The sequence below is a fragment of the Pseudorasbora parva genome, chromosome 8 (genome assembly GCF_024679245.1).
Source record: "Pseudorasbora parva isolate DD20220531a chromosome 8, ASM2467924v1, whole genome shotgun sequence".
Lineage (NCBI taxonomy): Eukaryota > Metazoa > Chordata > Actinopteri > Cypriniformes > Gobionidae > Pseudorasbora > Pseudorasbora parva.
This window is the reverse complement of record NC_090179.1, coordinates 33,775,044-33,793,577: the sequence shown is the minus strand read 5'-3', so window position 1 is coordinate 33,793,577 and position 18,534 is coordinate 33,775,044. Positions and strand designations below refer to the sequence as shown.

The 18,534-nt window shown below is 41.1% G+C and overlaps 1 protein-coding gene across 1 annotated transcript; it reads left to right on the top strand.

The window, feature by feature from the left end:
- Positions 1–7,969, top strand: si:dkey-202l22.3 (7 transmembrane receptor domain-containing protein). Its single transcript, XM_067450989.1, has 2 exons — positions 1–212; positions 1,298–7,969. Exons 1-2 carry the CDS (start codon positions 126–128, stop codon positions 2,435–2,437), a joined length of 1,227 nt encoding a protein of 408 aa, XP_067307090.1. The 5' UTR covers positions 1–125; the 3' UTR covers positions 2,438–7,969.
- Positions 7,970–18,534: the final 10,565 nt, after the last annotated feature.

The following is an 18,534-nucleotide window of genomic DNA, read 5'->3' as shown; positions in this document are numbered from 1 at the left end:
CACTCCACAGACCATTGAGTTGGTGGTCTGCACCTCACTATCCACTCTCCTCCAGTGAGACAGTGGTAAATGACATCAGATAAACACTACTGCGTGAAAAACTGGGCACAGAGTATCATTTATGGATGTGGAAATGTGGAGATGAACAATATCTTAACTCTGGACCAACACTGAGGGACATCAAAGCTATACGTCAAGATTTTGTGCATCAGGTACTCTTTCTTTCTGCCTTTTTCATTTTCTCTCACAAACACGCACTTGCTTTTTTTCTTCACATTGCATTTGCCTTTTCAAAACTGCTGTAAATTGCATCGCTTTTTTAAAACACTTTTTATTCATTTGTTTTCCACACATACAGTAGTAGATCAATGTTGCATTGTTAATCAAAAAGAGTGGATTTAATTCGATTTGATTGGGTAATCAAGTTTGAATTCAATTGCTTTAGTCCTAACTAATGATTAAAAACTGATTCAAATTAGATCAGTCTGCAGCATCACTGCAATTGTTTTGTCTTATTCTGACCACCAGCTGCCTGACAGCTTTACTGGCTGCTGATACTGCCGTCAGATACCATTTTTCACTTGACACTGTAATATCAGTGTTTTTATTTGTACTAAATCTTCATCACTGTTTAAAATGAGGCATATCTGGAACACATTGTATCCTATAGTGCATATCGTAATTTAGCCAAAATTAGATTAGAATTAGGTAGGTAATCAATATTAATTGATTAACATGATATTTATAATCATTATTACTTTATGGCCTTTACCACTCATCCCTGCTGTGATATGATTGCTACTGTAATCATGCATTCATGTAATCACATATGGTGAAATTCTGTGTAATGGAGTTTGATATATACTTAGGAAGTAATTATAGTCATCAAATGCTAATTTTTTCTCCATTCATAAGGCCTGATATCCAGTAGATCCTTATGAATTACCCTTCCTAGAAAATGTGGCTTTAAATAAAGGTAAATACCTTAGGAGTTTCTTCTAGATAATACTTAATCATAACACTGTGATTAGACATTATGACTCACCTGGAGGAAAAAAAAAACAGCTTTGACAATTAATTGGATCTTCGGAATGCAGCCATTCTGCTTTGCGCTTAGAGGGTGCTCAAGTCTCATCAGGGCAGAAGGAAAAAGACTTTAAAAGGGTTCCATCAAGAGCATGGCAACAGCGTTTCCATGTGCCAATCTCACACTGAGTTTATCTCCAACAGTTGAGTGAGTGTGTACCGGTGTGTGCGTGATGGACATTGTTGTTGTTCATGAATGTTTTTGTTACAGGTAGAAATGGATCCTCTCCTGGAACAAGTTCTGGCTGGCTTTAACGCAACCCTCGGAACTTCGAATCGAACAGACCCCCTGGATAAATTCTCAGGAACACAGCTGCTGTGGCGCTTCAAACCTCTGTTTATTCCGCTCTACGCCTTAGTTGTTGTTGTAGCTGGTGTTGGGAACAGTTTCCTTCTTGCCTGCATTCTGTCAGACAAGAAGCTCCACAATGCCACGAATTTCTTCATTGGCAACCTGGCAGCTGGGGATTTGCTGATGTGCCTGAGCTGTGTGCCGTTGACCGCGTCGTATGCTTTTGATGCACGTGGTTGGGCATTCGGACGCCCAATGTGCCATCTTATTCCTCTGCTGCAAGGTGCAACGGTCTTTGCCTCTGTATTATCCCTCACTGCCATCGCTATGGACCGCTACGTGGTGGTGGCGTACCCGGTACGGAGGCGTATCTCTGTGTGGGGCTGTGGTGCAGTGGCATTGGGTGTCTGGGCAGTTTCATTGGCCCTTGCCGCTCCCCCTTCCCTCCACACACGCTATGTGGACCTGCGACCAAGTGGCATGGAGCTGGTAGTATGCGAGGAGTTCTGGCTGGGTACCGAACGACAGCGCCTACTCTACTCCTGCTTCTTCTTGCTGGCATCCTACATGATCCCCCTTCTGTCTGTAAGCATCTCTTACTGTGCCATAAGTGTGCACTTGCGTAAACACACATTGCCTGGAGAGCCCTCCCATAGCCAGCAGCGATGGAGCAAGCAGCGGCGCAAGACCTTTTCCCTTCTGGTGGCCTCTGTGCTTGCCTTTGCCCTCTGTTGGCTCCCACTGCAAGTCCTCAATCTCCTTCTGGATCTGGACTCAGACTTCCAGATTGTGGACAAACGCTACGTCAATGTTCTGCAGGTCAGTTGCCACCTGATAGCCATGAGCTCAGCCTGCTACAACCCCTTCATCTACGCCTCGTTACACAGCAAGGTCCGCATGCACCTGCGGGGTTACCTGTGCCCCTGCAGACGTAGTGGGCAGGAGCTACTCTCTCGTTGTGCCTCCCGCAACCCTGCCACCTGCCTGACACTCATCTCCGAGGTAGCAGTGAAGGAGAACCAATCATCTGAAAGCCCTGTCCCTGACAGTTGCCTCTGAAGATGCACGGCACATCGGCACAGACTAATCAGAAAGAGTACACAGACATTAGGGAGGTTTCGCAGCTCTGGGGAGGTGTTCGAGACAGTATTCAATGTTCTTGTCTGAAAACGAAGGCTTTGTTGTTGGTGGGCTTTTCTTTCATGAGAACTAAAAAGAATACTCAGGCTCTCAGCTTTGTTTTGATGTTGTTGTGGACATTAGTGATTCCCTCACATAGTACATCTCTTTGACCTTGAAGGAAAACTACAAAATGCAGCTAAAGTGCAGCTTTTAGTTCAGGAATCTGAGAGCAAATCTGTTTGGGAATACCCTCTCTTTGAACCCATTAATGGCCAAGGGGAATATCAGCAAGCCACAACTGGATGTTGACTGCTCTTTTTCACTTCTTTTTCTTTCCTTCTTTTTCTCTGCTAATAGCAAGTAGGCAGGAAAATATCAGGTGTTTTGAGCCGAGGTACCTTTCCCATCCCATGACGTGATTAGTAGTTAATTCTGTTCCTTTAGCTCAGACCCATGTCAAAAAGCAAGTGATGCAGAACATCTTATATACCCTCTCAGCCTCATAAGCCTCTAAGAATCACTGCAGGACTGATATAGATCACTGTTCGGAAATTTGCCCCCAGAGCCTCTCACACTCTCAAGTCCAGACACTCTCAAGAGGGCTCTGGCAGTCGGAGTTCAATCAAAAGACAGGCTTTCGCCTCTGGTAATGGACTGCACACTCTGCAGCACACTTTAACCTTAAGACACATACGAGGCACATAGCTCGCACTGGAACACGTCTATATTTCTGAGGATAGGCATAGTTCTATGAAATGTCCAACAGAGTGAGCCTGACCTTTTTGTAATTGGTAGGAGCTAAAGTGATGATAATTTCACAGGAGCAAATGCATGGTGTTTTGCTATTATATGGTTTTGTAATTTCCTTGGAGAGCTGTGAGAATGTATGTCTAATTTTGACAGTTCTCTGGAGGTGTGAGTTAGACTTAATTAGATGAGCTACAATGCATTCACACTTCACTACATTAATCATCAAATCAACAATTCATCAGATGAATTAACAAGAGTATTTGACTCAAACGATTTACACTGTGTCCTAACTACACGCAACACGATAATGTGATAAAAAGTATGTTTTTGTCCTAACCAGCGCAGCAGCATGGCAATGATAATCTCAGGTAGTTTATGTGCTTCATTTAATGTTAAAAGCATGTAATGTGACTTTGAATATCATTTAGTGCTCTGCTCACACAACAATGGATAATTCACCTCAGATCTTGAAAATAAACAAATGGATACAAGAACGTTCAGACTGTGAACAAACAAGTATATTCTATGACAAAGATTGTTTTAGTAACTTATGGGTCCTGCACACTGTGCGATTTTTCAAAATCCTTTGCGAATGTCCCTTGTCAGACTGTACGAACATGATCCCCGTGTCACACTGTAAGATCTCAGTTGACATTAATGTCAGACTGCACGATAGTGAAGGCGCGCTAAAAACGGACACGCGCAAGAAATCTCACGGAGTTTTATATCATCAATGAATGACGCGTTCAGTGACAGTGAGCTGCATTACACGCGGGACTGAAATGCTGGCTACAAATACATTTCTAGCTCTCGTTTTGGTCATAGTTTGTCTTGAAAAACCGAGATATTTGACTGTCGTCGTAGGAGAAGTCACACTGCAGGATTCTGTGCCAAATCTTCTGACACTGCCAGAATTTCGTCTGAGGTAAAATTTGATCGCAGAGCTCATTAATCGGCGGCTGGTGAACATGTCAAACTAACGACCAAAGACGTCAGATTTTAGCCTAGGATCTGAGGAATCTTTTAGGATTTCCTAAATTTGTCTCAGACGGCCAAATCGTGGCCAAAATCGCACAGTGTGCACCCGGCTTTAGTATTTATTTTAGTAATGTTTAAATGGTGTAATATTTGTGAATTTGATTATGTACTTATCCACTTCCTTGCGAGTGCCGTCAAGATTAATCTCTGGTGGCGAGAGCCCGCCCATACGCTGTTCTGATTGTTGTGTTTTTTTGATTGATTTGTCATCTCATAGTCACAGGTCTGGTGTGGAGCAAGTCTGCAGGACTCAAGGGGTTAATCTAGCACTCAGAAAGCGTTCCACCCATAGGGGCGGCCACTGCTAACCAAGCCATCACCTGCTGTTACCATCCCATTGACTCCCATTCATTTTTGAGTCACTCTGACAGTGAATAACTTTACATCTGAGACATTTAAAGACTCCATTTGTCCATTGTTTATTTATAAAGAAACACGACAATGCATAAAAGACTCCATTACCTTGTATCTTACACTATCGCCTCGTAGAAGCTGTTTTTGTAAAAATAGGCTAACGATTGCGTCATAACCAACGCGACTCTGTCGCACAGTTGAGAAATTACCGTATAGACAGGAGGAGATGCTCGCAGGCAATCTTTTACTGTCTATGAGACCGTCGGGGGGACGTGGAGACATAAAGTCCGATAAAGTCAAGGGAGAAGAATAGGGAGAAGCCCATAGTGAGCCAAAAGCAACGGGACAAAACATTTAAACAACGTGATTCAGATTTTACTTTCCACAACTACTAGAAGATCTACAGCTGTCAGACAGGTTGCTTAAGTCACATCTACATCGTCAAGCTCAGTCTGAGCCTGCGCAGTTCGCTCAGCCATCAGGAAGTGAGTGCTTCTAATTGACCTCACTTTCCGCTGTAGAAGTCTATGGGAACGCTGTGTCCATTTCTTTTACTGTCTATGGCAGGACTACTGTAAATAACTGAAGCCTCCACGCCTTGATTGCCCCCCGGTGGATGGTCCCAGTATAGGTCATAATGCCCGCCCCTCCATGTTTTCTAATGGGTTCTAATGGTGAGATAAACTAAACAATCAAATTACACTTCATATATTTTTTTTCCTAAGCTGGTTTCTGTCATTTTAGCCAGTTTTTTTTTCACAGTGATTAATTTCAAGTGTTCGTTTTAGTTTTAGTTTTAGTTAGTTATTTGATTATATAAAGATGGGGGGTGTGACGTCATGATTGACAGCTGAGATTGACTGCTTCTCCGAGTGAAGTTGTCACTGAGGCACTAACGGACATTTTTTAGGATTTTTGGGGGAGATTGGAGGTTTACTTTAATTTCTACATTTCTATAACTGTTTATTTCACATCAATATAATGAATTGTTCTGCATTTGTGAGAGTGTGGGTGAGCTTTTGATATCGCGCCTCTATTTCCTGCTCTCTACCGCACAAATTTCAGTCCAGAGATCGCTACTGCACAGACTCGGTCCCAAATCTCCGCAAGATGTAATCGCCATATTCGGATCTCCGGAGGCTTCAATTACTTCAGCGGAAGGGAATGAAGTCACGTTGTCCATATTTTTTTACATCTATGGTGTGGACAGACAAGTTGCACGTCGCTGGAATCTTATCGCGTCTAGGTAGGACACAGTGTTATGGAACTTAATGGTGACTTAAGTGTCATTCTGTTTGTTTGACAAAACTAAAGCCTTTTTTCATGGTTTTCTTTAAAAAAAACAAAAAAAAACCTGTGCAAATTATTCATGTGCATTTGAATAGTTCTTGTCAGATTTTATGACGTGACCCCTGTGAGATCTTGGGTAAAATCCAAAGCATACTATGCAACATTAAAGGCACAATATGTAAGGTTTTTAGATTCAAATATCCAAAAACCACTAGAACAATGTTATATTTTTTGTTGACCTGTGTACTTACTTTATTCCAAAAGTTTCCAACAATCCAGTTTAAATCCAGTGTTTTAACCAGTGTGACGGACCGGGTCCTTGCGTCACCATTCATTGACGTCATATCCATGCTACCTTCGATTTTTGTAGAAACCATGGAAACACCATTATAGACACCAATATAGTATGTAAATTATTAAACAGGTGAGCAACTGTTTTTTAAATATATATATATAAAACTAATCATTGTTATAGCATGGTTAGTCTTATTGTTTAAATCGCTTTTTTTCTTGATTTACCGCGAGTAACATTTTTACAATGCCTCTGAGACAACACTAAGTGGCTAACAGCATAATCGGACTGCTTAATCAACAGCTTTCTCCATCATACCACATATTTAAATGAATTGCATTTAGCAACAGTCATTTCATCAGGCATACTGTTTTATTAATATGATATTCCAATCTAATATCGATCTACTCCAAAGTGCAACAAGTCCCTCATACTAGCCCCCGAGTGAACGCATAGAGTAACATTATAACATAACTTTCAGCACAGTCAAATGTAATTAGTATGATTGTTTTAACCATGTAAAACCTTTGTTTTGAACAAACAGCTTCTAGTGGTGAAACCTACATACTGTGCCTTTAAAGGAAGTTTATGTAAGATTGTGGCCAAAACCGGTACTGCAATCACTTTCAAATGACTGTAGAGCGGTGTATCCCCTCTCCCCCTCCCCCCTGACTCGAGGTTGCCAGATAGGCTGCAGGATCCAGCAGGAACGTTTATAGCTGCAGCTGTGGTACTTAGAGTAGATCTGGCAACCCGGACTTTTTTTCGACTATGGGTCCGCTTGACGTCGACAGAGTGGAAGGTCCTTGCATGGGCCATACGGGCTCTTCTCCCGGAAGGGTGCGCGCATGAGCCTAGAGCGAGAGAGAAAATGCATCTGTATCTAAACTTGCATTCAAATGCGCTACTACATTGTTGTTCTATGTATAACGTTACACTAGTCTGACATGCAAAACTGTTTTGCTTGCTACTGCTAATGTTTAGTCGCATTCAATAGTCCATAAACCAAATCATGTAATCATAAAACCATGAGTAAACCTATTTAAATGCTGACAAGCCACTAAATACACTAGCTTACATACCACAGAGATGGACGTCCTGCTGTTGCTGCTTCTCCTGTTCAATTTATTTCAGCCTCCAGATCTGATTCTGGATCATATCTGTATTAGTTGAATCTAATTGATAAGCATGGTTTATTTAGGGTAACGTTTTCTTCTCCACGCTTGAGGATGTTACAGCTTTGTGCGCGCTTGTCATTCTCCAGGCGCTCTGTTTTTTCTGAAAGACTCGGTACAGCCTATATTTCTTTTGTAAGTATAATAAAACTAAAGACTTTTTGGAGATATGAAGGATGCATTACTACTCTATAGGTACTCAAGATTGACATGAGATTGACTGAAACTGAGTGTTTCACCCCGCCCCTTTAATGTTTATTGACATATCAGGGCCATTTTATGATTAATTGAAATACATTTCTTAAATACAGTTCCTTTAAATATTTTAAATCCTTGTCAATTCTTGCATCTTAATATGTATGTGAAATTGAAATTAAACTTCACAAACCCAAGGTTCTCCTTGTGCTACAATTTAAATGTTTTGCCTGAAGAAAAAAAAAAAAAAACAACCTCACTTGACAAAGAGGTTATGGAATGCTATTTTTTTTTAAGTGAACTATACGTACTTTAGTATATGATAAAAAAAGCATATTGCATATAATATAGATGAAAGGTTTTAACAGATTTTTATCTCACTCCATACACACCTGTCACTGACTAGCTGATTCTATGCTATGACAATGTGGATTACAACCTGTGTGAATGTAATCACATAATATATAACATATGTTGTCACTATGGGTGACCTTTTGGAATTGTGTTACCTTGTAAATGTGTGAGTAAAATGAAAAGCTTTCAGCAGTGTTCGAAAGACTCTTGTCATTTATTAGAAAGGTTATATTACATGATCAGATATTTCACATCTTACACAGTATGTGCACAGGTTCACACACAAGTAACATCAGTAACATGAATCAACAAACAATCTGTTTCCGCATGAATGTAAGCACAAACAATTTTTTGATTACATACATAGGCACAGTGAGTAGAGGATGAAGCAAAAGTTAGTACAATTATGCCAGGCAAGATATGCCTGCGAATGGATCTGCATGCTAATTATCACATCTAGCCACCGACGCTGATTGCTAGCCTAGCACAGGGACACCAGTGGCAAGGTGCCCAGTGTGCAAAGGAAAAAAAATGGCCCTAGCGGATGATACAAAGGTTCCTTAATAAGAACTTGTGTATTCCCTGCAGTCAGCATGTCCGGACCACCTAATTTCATACAGTGGGTCCCTTTGCATAGGGAGCTCGGTAGCAAAAATGCTAATAGGCATGATTCAAAATAGATGACAAATAGACCCCAGGACCTTGTTGAAACTGCGAGAGGCAGCAACAGTTTGTCACACCATGTTGAGCATTATGAGTAAGCATATAGTCACAGCTAATATTTCACACTTGGATATCTTTGGAAAGTCTGAGCACAGTTTGCGACATTTGAGATTTCTTCTGAAACTGTAGAGGAGACATCCAATTTCCATCTCTCCATTTAATTTTGTTGTTGACTCATTGTCTCTGTTGAGTTATTAAAAATATGTCCTTTGTGATTTTTCCTTTCCGTGACAGTGCTCAGACATGACATCTCAATATCTGCTAAATATAGCATGAGGTAGGCCTATATCTACATAATTTACTAAACTTTCTATCCAGAAAACAGACTATTTTCCTTTCCCGCAGAACATATTAGGAAAATCAATGAAGTGAGAGTGTAGGTCTAATGGTGTCATTAAGCTTAGAGCAGCTTAGTAGAGGAATAGGTAAAAGAAGACAGCAGACTTTCCTGCAGGTATTAGCATGCGGTGGAAACAAACACATTCTGAAGGCCGGCACCAGAAGGTTTCATAAAGAGCAGCTGTTGTTATTGGTTCCAATGTCAAACACATCTAGGTTTTCAAGATTCAAATGAAAGAAATCAGACACAAGGGAGTGTGATAAATGCATTGTAGGCATGAATTGTGTCTTTTTTTGAAAATGTAACTCAATCAGTATCTCTGGCATGGATTAAGAAAAATGATTTGGATTTGTCACAGTAAAAACATTTTAACATATTTGTGCTCTAAGTCAGTGTCAACCCTGTTCTGTAACAGTGGTTGCTATGCCAAAGCCTTATTAATAAACTTTTAAAATGTATTTAGCAGGACATTAGACATCCAACTTTGTGCTAGCTGCTCTTTATTTTAGTATGACCGTATTTTAATTTTATGAACAATATCAACTAATTAACAATCAATTTTTGGAATTATCAAATTTCTATATTACGAAATAACTGATGAACTACATTTTCCTGTTGCAGTTGTTGGAACTGCAGTGTGTCTGCCACTGCTGTGCAGCGGTCAGGTTGTATGAGTCACAGCTCTCCAAAAATTCAGAAGTTGTAATTATCAGTTCTGCAAAGATGTGAACACATTTTACAAGACAAAATCTTGAAATTACTTTGAAGGGCTCATGATGCGAGACGTCAAATTTGCCTTGATCTTTTGACACAGGTTTTGTACAATTAAAACATCCTCCAAAGTTTTAGAGTATAAAACTTCCTCTTCATCATAAACAAATCATTTTGTTAGGGGTTAACAGCTTATGACCCCGGACCAGTAGTGAAGAAATGAAGACAGAGTCAGGATTGCAATTAATTAAAAGAAAAATTTACTTAGAATAGTTTGCAGTTTCAAAAGCAGAAGCCAGCTTCAAGTCTCACAAGGAGTTTGTAGGCCGCACTCCCTCTCACTCGTCTCGTTGCCTCGCCCTATCGTACATACAATTGTCCCAACAGTTATACCGTTTTCAAGGTCTTATCCACGTCATTACTGCAATGTGGATGGTTCTGATTGGCTCAGAGACAATGCACAGTCATGGTAAATTTCCACTCATGTCAGATAATCTGATGCACGTTTCCATAGACGTGTCACTTGTTGATGCTTTCACCCCGGAATTAGGCCCGCAGTGACCTTCCAGATCTGAAGCAGGCACCAGCTTGCCCAGAACAACAAGTCCACCCATCTCTTAGGGTGCCCATTGAACACCATTCTCAACACTAATCTGTAACATAGAATATTGCGCACATACACAGATACACAGTCTCTCCAACGTTGGAGCTGATTAAGCTCCAGTTCTAAGCAAAACATACTGGTAGCATGTGCTTTCTTTCAGTGAGAGGGACACACAATAGTACAGGCAATATTCATCTTGGGTCTTTAGTTGTTACGGTACAGACTGACGGAGACAAGAGATGGTTAACAGAATTTATTACACGGCTCTGTGAAATACTTGATTCTGATTGGTCAATCGCGCATTCCAGCGGTACGTTATTTCCAGATAACACCCGCTCAAACGGGTACTACGAGTTACTTGACCGGTACTACTTCTATGCTTAACGCTGGCGCCATCTTGTGGCTTAAACAGTCGTGGGTTACAATGGAAGACATCAAGGCAGGTTTCCTTTATAACGATTTTAATATAGATCTTTTTCTTACACAAAAGCATCGATTCGAATCAGAAGGCTCTATTAACCCATCGGAGTCGTGTGGAGCACTTTGTTTGACGGACAGCTACATTTTTTATGGACTTCAAACACAACTACAACAACTGCTGGGATTAACGTTAGCCTGGACTTTTTAAATATAACTCCGATTGTATTTGTCTGAAAGAAGAATATACACCTACGATAACTTGAGGGTGAGTAAATCATAGGCTTGGTTTCATTTTTGGGTGAACTAACCCTTTCAGCATTCATTTTCAACATTTAGCAAGGTCATATGGCAAATCTTCAGCAATAGATAAAGGCTTAAAGCAGGTTGGAACTGTTTTCCTTCGCAGAAGCTTTGTGTAAGAGCAAATAAAATATTTAAACTCGAGACAATATTTTGTGTCTAATAATTATTTATTTGAGACTAGTAGCCGTGTAATAAGCGGGATAATGTACACCCAGCCGGTTTTTAATCGCAGAATAAACCCCTTCAGAGTGATGCAAGACCCCTCCGCTTCGCGTCGGGGTCCTGATCACTCTGTTGGGGTTTATTCTGCGATAACAACCGGCTGGGTGTACATTATCCCTTACTTATTAGTACAGGCACCAGTAGAGTGTGACAGTGGCAGAGTGAAGTGAGGTGACGGTGATCAGGCTTCGAGGTGAAGAGGAGATGGACTGGGTTGGCTCAGAAGGGAACGATGGAGAACACGGAACACACACATGCTGGGCACTGGAGACTTGGAATCAGACTTGGAGATAGGGAACACACTTCGAGGGAGTCCTTAAGGTAAACAGAGCAGGTTAGAGACCGGACACTTGTGTGTGTGCGTGAGTGTGGGTTTTATGCTGTGGGTGATGAGGTGCTGATGGTGTGCAGGTATGTGTGATTAGTATTCAGGGAAGCGTGAATGTGGGGTGTCTGTGACGTGGGAGCCCCCCCCCCCCTCCACGGCCCGCTCCTGAGGGCCGGGGACCCCGACGCCGTGGTGGTCGACCTTGGCCTCGAGGTGCTGGTCTATCTGGATGAGCGGCATGGAAAGTGTCAAGTAGAGTGGGGTCAAGGATGTCATTGCGAGGTACCCACGAGCGTTCTTCAGGGCCGTACCCCTCCCAGTCCACTAGATATTCGAGGATACCACCACGACGTCGGGAGTCCAAGATGTCCTTAACCGCGTAGGTGGCTCCTTCCTCTACGACGAGTGGGAGGGGGGGGGGGGTCTCCTCGGCAACGCCAGGCTCTGTGGAGGGAGAAACAGAGGGATAGTGAGGCTTCAGGAGTGAGACGTGGAATGTGGGGTGGATGCGGAACTCGAGGGGAAGCTGGAGCTGATACGTGACGGGATTGATCTGCTTCGCGATTTTGTAGGGACCAATGAATATCCTCGTATGCAGCGAGATGCAACCGCACGCGTGGATCCAGACCTTGGTGATAGGTGGTGAGAAGCGCCTGTTCATTCCACCCGCTGGCGGCGGCCAGGGTTCTGAACTGTAAAGCATACTCATTTACTGACATGTCATTCTGTTTGAGATGATATAACTTCTCACCCACGGAAGCGTCCCAGGCAGGCTTTCCGAATACATCTTTGAAATGGGAGAGAAAACTTGACAATGATTGTACAATGGGATTATCTTGAGAGTACAATGTTTCCGTCCAGCGCAGGGCCGTACCACTCAGTTGCGAGATAATGAACGCCACGCGGGCGCAATCCGAGGGATAAAGGTGCGGCAGCATCTCCAGGACCAGTGAGCACTGCAGGAGGAATCCGTTGCAGTCCTCCGCCGATCCAGAGAAGGGTGCCGGCTTGGCCATGGGACTGGCGAAAACCGGGGATGAAGAAGTGGTGCTGGTGTATGCAGAAGTGCCTGCCGGTGCCGGTGAAGCGGTGGTGAGTTCTCGGCGTACGGCATCCACCAGTTCTTGGAAGGGATCCGGGTGGCTCATACTGGTGCCCGCTGTCTTGGTCCGGTCTTCTGTTACGGTACAGACTGACAGAGACAAGAGATGGTTAACAGAGTTTATTAGTACGGGCACCAGTAGAGTGTGACAGTGGCAGAGTGAAGTGAGGTGACGGTGATCAGGCTTCGAGGTGAAGAGGAGATGGACTGGGTTGGCTCAGGAGGGAACGATGGAGGAAACGGAACACACACACTGGGCACTTGAGATCGCTGGAGACTTGGAATCAGACTTGGAGATAGGGAACACACTTCGAGGGAGTCCTTAAGGTAAGCAGAGCAGGTTAGTACCTTGTGCAAACGAGACCGGACACTTGTGTGTGTGTGAGCGTGGGTTTTATGCTGTGGGGGAATGAGGTGCTGATGGTGTGCAGGTGTGTGTGATTAGTATTCAGGGGAGCGTGAAAGTGGGGTGTCTGTGACGTGGGAGCCTGGCGTGTCTGTGACATTAGTGTTTCAGTAAAAGTAAATATAAAAGGAATAAAATATAATAAATCAAATGAACGACAAATCCATATTTCATCTCTGGAAGCCAGGCTAAGTGAGCAAACCCTGTTACTGCACTCCTGACATGTTAGGGGTGTGTGATACCTCCAAAATCCAAACACATTTTTGATAGTGTTTAGTGACACATCGCACATCTCTAGGCCAGACCCTCAGTCACTCCTCGGAGACCAAATATATACTTTAGAAAACAAGAAACATTAAGCAAAATCATAACTGGATAGAATCATTTTAGTAATATAGGAAGGTAAATATTGATTAAGGTTTTGATTATGAAGTTAATTAGGATATATGTACTATATACAGGTATATTGAAGCGGCAGTGGAATCCCCCTTCAATTTATTTAATCATCTGCCAAAAACAGCTCCAGTCACAGGTTGGAGTATCCTTTGTGTTTCAGGTGTTGTTGATTCATTGTCCTGCGACTCGTGATCAGACTAGAACATGTATGAGCCAGGGCTTGAAATCGCTAGCCCGACATCCCAGGCCTAATGTGTTTTCTTGCTCACTTACCATCTGAGCCTGGTTTCTCCGAAGGTTTTTTTCCCCCCTCCATTCTGGCCCTGATGGAGATTTGGTTCCTTGCCACCGTTGCCTTTGGCTTTCACCTTCGCCTCTCTCCTGTTAACACTGTGAAGCTACTATGAAACAATTAGACTTGTAAAAAGCACTATATAAATAAAGGTGATTTGATTTAATTTTTCAGTCGGGCAACCACAATGTATTACCAGCCTGCCCGACAGGCGTAGGAAGATTCATGTGGTCAGGGGCCCGCAGTGTTGGGTAAGTTACTCTAAAAAAGTAATTAATTACTAGTTACTAATTACATCTTCATTAGTGTAATTAGATTACTGGACAAATTACTCTTACCAAAATGTATTGAACTACTTGTTACTGATTACTTTTTTAAATCCTAAATCAACCTCAACTATGATACGGATCTTGTAATTAATTCATTTAAATAATATAAAACTACATAAACTATTTGTATCAACTGACCAAATTACAGTATTACACATGTGAGGATACATAAAACATGTATTTTAAAATTAGATTTTAAATACCTACTGAATCTTTTAAATATTCCACTATTGTAATAAATACAATTGCTCTACAGTCTACATGGAGTATTTAGTTCAATTACATCAGAAGTAACTAATAAAATTACAGAAAAGAAATTAAGAAATCCCTTCAAGGGAAAAGTAATTACAGTAACTAATAACTAAGTATCTAGTTACATCTAGTTACACCCAACACTTCAAGGGCCCCTAGGCTGCTCTTTGTGTAAGGCTCCCCACCCCGAGCCTTATATATATATATATATATATATATATATATATATATATATATATATATATATATATATATATATATATATATATATATATATATATATATATATATATATATATAAATGTGACCAATACTAGCTAATGATTCATATGGAAATGCAAGGTTTCACACTGGTAAAAATGAGACTTCCCATTAAGGATTATCAATATATTTGAGTCATCCTAAAAACTGCACAAAAGGCTTCGATTTATAACTGTGGTTCCAGCAAGTAATTGATTCTTTCATTCATAAATTCGATCTCCTGTGCTTTCATTGCCAAAAGAAAATCACACTTAACTTTAAACTTTAGTTTTTTTAACCATGAAAAATACACTCCATGCCCAGTACTGACAACATGTTTCAAAGAGCTGAAGTGTAAGTGAGCATTGCAGGGGTGAAATGGTGCTTCAGGGAAACCATAGCAACCATTTTTAAGTTGCCACTCAAGTTATATTCATTTGGATTGTTCCCATTTGGCAGTGCATCACTTTCTCTGTTCACAATATGGGGAACTGCACAAAATACAAATACTAAATGGCAGCTGCCATAACAACAGTGATAACAACTACATCAAACAGAAATGTAGGAATGGCAATGGCCTTAAAAACACAAGATGGAATCCTCTTTAATTTTAAATACCCACAACACCCCTCGCACACATGTACAAATTTGGGATCAGTTTCATTACCACCTCAATTTGTGCTGTGAGCCCTCTTAGCCTTAATGTGAACAGCAATCATAGTAGTCAGCTAGTTAAAGATGCACTTATTTTACAGAAACTTCAAGTGTTTGGCCTGCATTTCCCAAGGTAAACCATGGAGGGATTAGCATAAATTTGCATATGCCATTCAGAATATGAAATAACAATGAATGAGACGAATGACAAAATGCACTGAAATACAGGCGTGCTGTATTTGCACAGCCTTTTGGAATGACATCCACAGCTATCAGCTGCTAATCTGAATGCGTTTTGCTTTTAAAAATTATGGCTCTGAACAGCTGTAGGCCTATAAATGTGAACCACTTTCATTTTCCTGGTGTGCGATACGAAATTGCATTATTATCAAGTAATTATCTGAGAGATGATTATGCGGCTTTGCCGTCTGGACATTTTTGAAACGATCAGGAGCTCTTAGCATTCTGTGTACTCCGTATGCTCAATAAATAAAGAAAAAAAAAAACCTTAATCAATACTTCTCTGAGGAGGAGAGATAAATAGAGGTCTTGCTTATACGCCCCTCTGTCTTGGTATCTCATTTCTTCACATTCAAATACACTGAATAAAGACAAATTCGTCACGCACAGACCTCCTCAGATTGAACCAAGTGAATTTTTCAATGCAGTAAATAATATGTGTATTTGTTCAGTAGATTGCACGATTTTTGCAAGTAAAACAGCTGGTTTAAATGCTGTGGCAGAGATCTCACATTTAAACAGCTGTCTTTTCCATTCTGTTACAACAAAAACACGATAATCACTGCCTGTCACGATCAATACCAATTTTACTTGTTTAAAAATAGCAAACAAATTAGTTGTCTTCAAAAAAAAATTGTTCCCCCAATAATTAAAATTCTGTTATCATGTCGACCCTCATGTCGTTTCAAACCTGACTTTCGGCATCTCGGAACACAAAACAAAGCTACTTTAACTAATAATTTTTTGTCCAAACAATGAAAGTCAGTGGAGCCCAAAACAACACTAGACGCCATTAACTTATTGTATTGGGTGCAGCTGATTTGTTCATTTGGAACATTTACCAAGAGCTTATGCTGTGTTTTGTCTTCTAGACAGATGTGTCCATTTTTCTAACCTGACAGAAATAGGTGTCACTGGGTCAACCATTACCAAATAGCAGAAAATGCTTCTGGAAAAGCTGAAATGGAATGAAAAAGCGCCTGTGCCAGATTGTGAACTATAATTTAGTCTTTTTTCTTTTCCCCACTCTTTTTTCCTTTCTTGTGGTTCCTGTACACAGAAATGTCTAACAGTGTAAAGCTGGTATATCTGCTGCAGTTATAGATCTTTCTCAATTGGATAGACCTACAACCAATCAGAGCAACAAAGCGACGCATTGTCAAATGTCAACAGACAGAGCTCAACTGCACTGTGTTGCCAAGTCCGTGTTTTTTTCGACGGGTTGAAACGTTTATTATGTGATATATAGATCCATGAGTGTGAATTTTAGCAGGCAACCTTGCCAAAATAACACACATTTTCCCCCTCAAACGCCATTTTTTCCCCCGGAGAACCCCCCGCTATTGTTTAGGGCTAGTAGTTGCCGGGTTTTGTTGTAAAAACTTGGCAACCCTGTCTGCACACACGCTGGAATAAACGATCTTTGCCGGTGTTGTAAAAAAAAAAACATAATTTAATGATACACAGAGCACTTACCGAACTTGATCATTTTTGAGAGAAATTGTGAAGATGAATGCATATACAAACAAGCTCTCCGTTTAGGATTCGAACAAATATAATCCAAGCCCCTTTGATGACGTGCATGATTACCTTACTGTTGATCATCTGTCCGTCATCGTCTAAAACCTGCCCTGATGATTTCATTGGTCCGAACAGTTTCTGTTCAGAGATAATTACTCCTCTATGGAGCGAGGCCGGTCTGCACAACCAGCTTTCTCTCAACTCGACCCACATACAGCAGTGAATTACGGTCCTCGGGTGGCCCAGATCTGGATTAAAGACAAGGGCCACACATGGACCATAACTGGCCCAATTTAATCTCAGCCCATAACCAGTCCTGAACTGGGCCAGAACATATTTTAATATTAATAGGCCTACTGATTCAAAGCCTTAAGTAAACCATGTCAACATCAGTCTTTAAACAGAAAACCCCAAACTAACCACACCTGAGCCTAATCTAGCCCAATATGCAGTTGCCAACACAAAGTTGGGATTGTCACATTGTATAGGCCTATTTTCTTTTGTGTGTGTGTGTGTGTGTGTGTGTGTGTGTGTGTGTGTGTGTGTGTGTGCAATGTTTTGCAAATGTAAACAATCATGACAATTAAGTACAAAATTAAAACCCTACCATAAAAGCTTTATAACATGTTTGGAATAAATTGCTTTAGGCCTACGCTGTTAACATTTTTTAACATCATATGAATTCCTACATTTCCCATGGCACACGAAACAAATATTGTATGAATAAATGATTACTGAACTGTTTATTTTAAGGTTTTAAAGTGTAGTCTTTGAGATATTGACATATTTTTAAAAAGTCGTTATAGTTACTTTCATCATATTTATAAATGTATCGTGTGGGCGGAGCTAAAGAAACACGAGAGCGCGCATCTATCGCTTTTGTAAAGTCAGAGGAGCTGGTCTATGAGCTGAACACTGGCTGTAGCAAATGTTTTTTGTGTTTGATTCTTTGTTTTATAGCAGGAAAGGATTGGGGAGTGGGTCATGGTTAGTCTGTGTATCGAGTTCACAGTAGGTCGCGGTGCTCGAAATTGGTGCAAATCGCTAAAAAAAAAAAAAAAAAAGGAAGGAAGGAAGAAGAAGAAAATGAAGCTGACCTAGCTTGGAAATTGAAGCAGCGTAGCAGCAACAACTACAGCAGACGTGTGTGGTATGTAACTAACTGTACCTGTTTGCATAGCGTCGTGTGTATGGGGATAAAAACGCAAGGTCTTGAGACAAGTTTTTCTATGTCGATATTATTTTAACTTGAGCGCAGTGTTTTTAGAACACACCAGATAGCAGACAAACACTGGATCAGCGTTGAATCAAGGTTAATGCATCAACTAAAGTATATCATTGAATTAATGTTAAATTTTTAACATTGATTTTTCATCAGGTTTGCATCATAGACCGTAAAAAAATATGGACGACTCGACATCATCCGTTTCCGCTTGGCAGATTTGAAGCTTTCAGGCGGCCTTACACGGCGCGGACATCTTGGGACCGAGTCTGCGCAGTAGC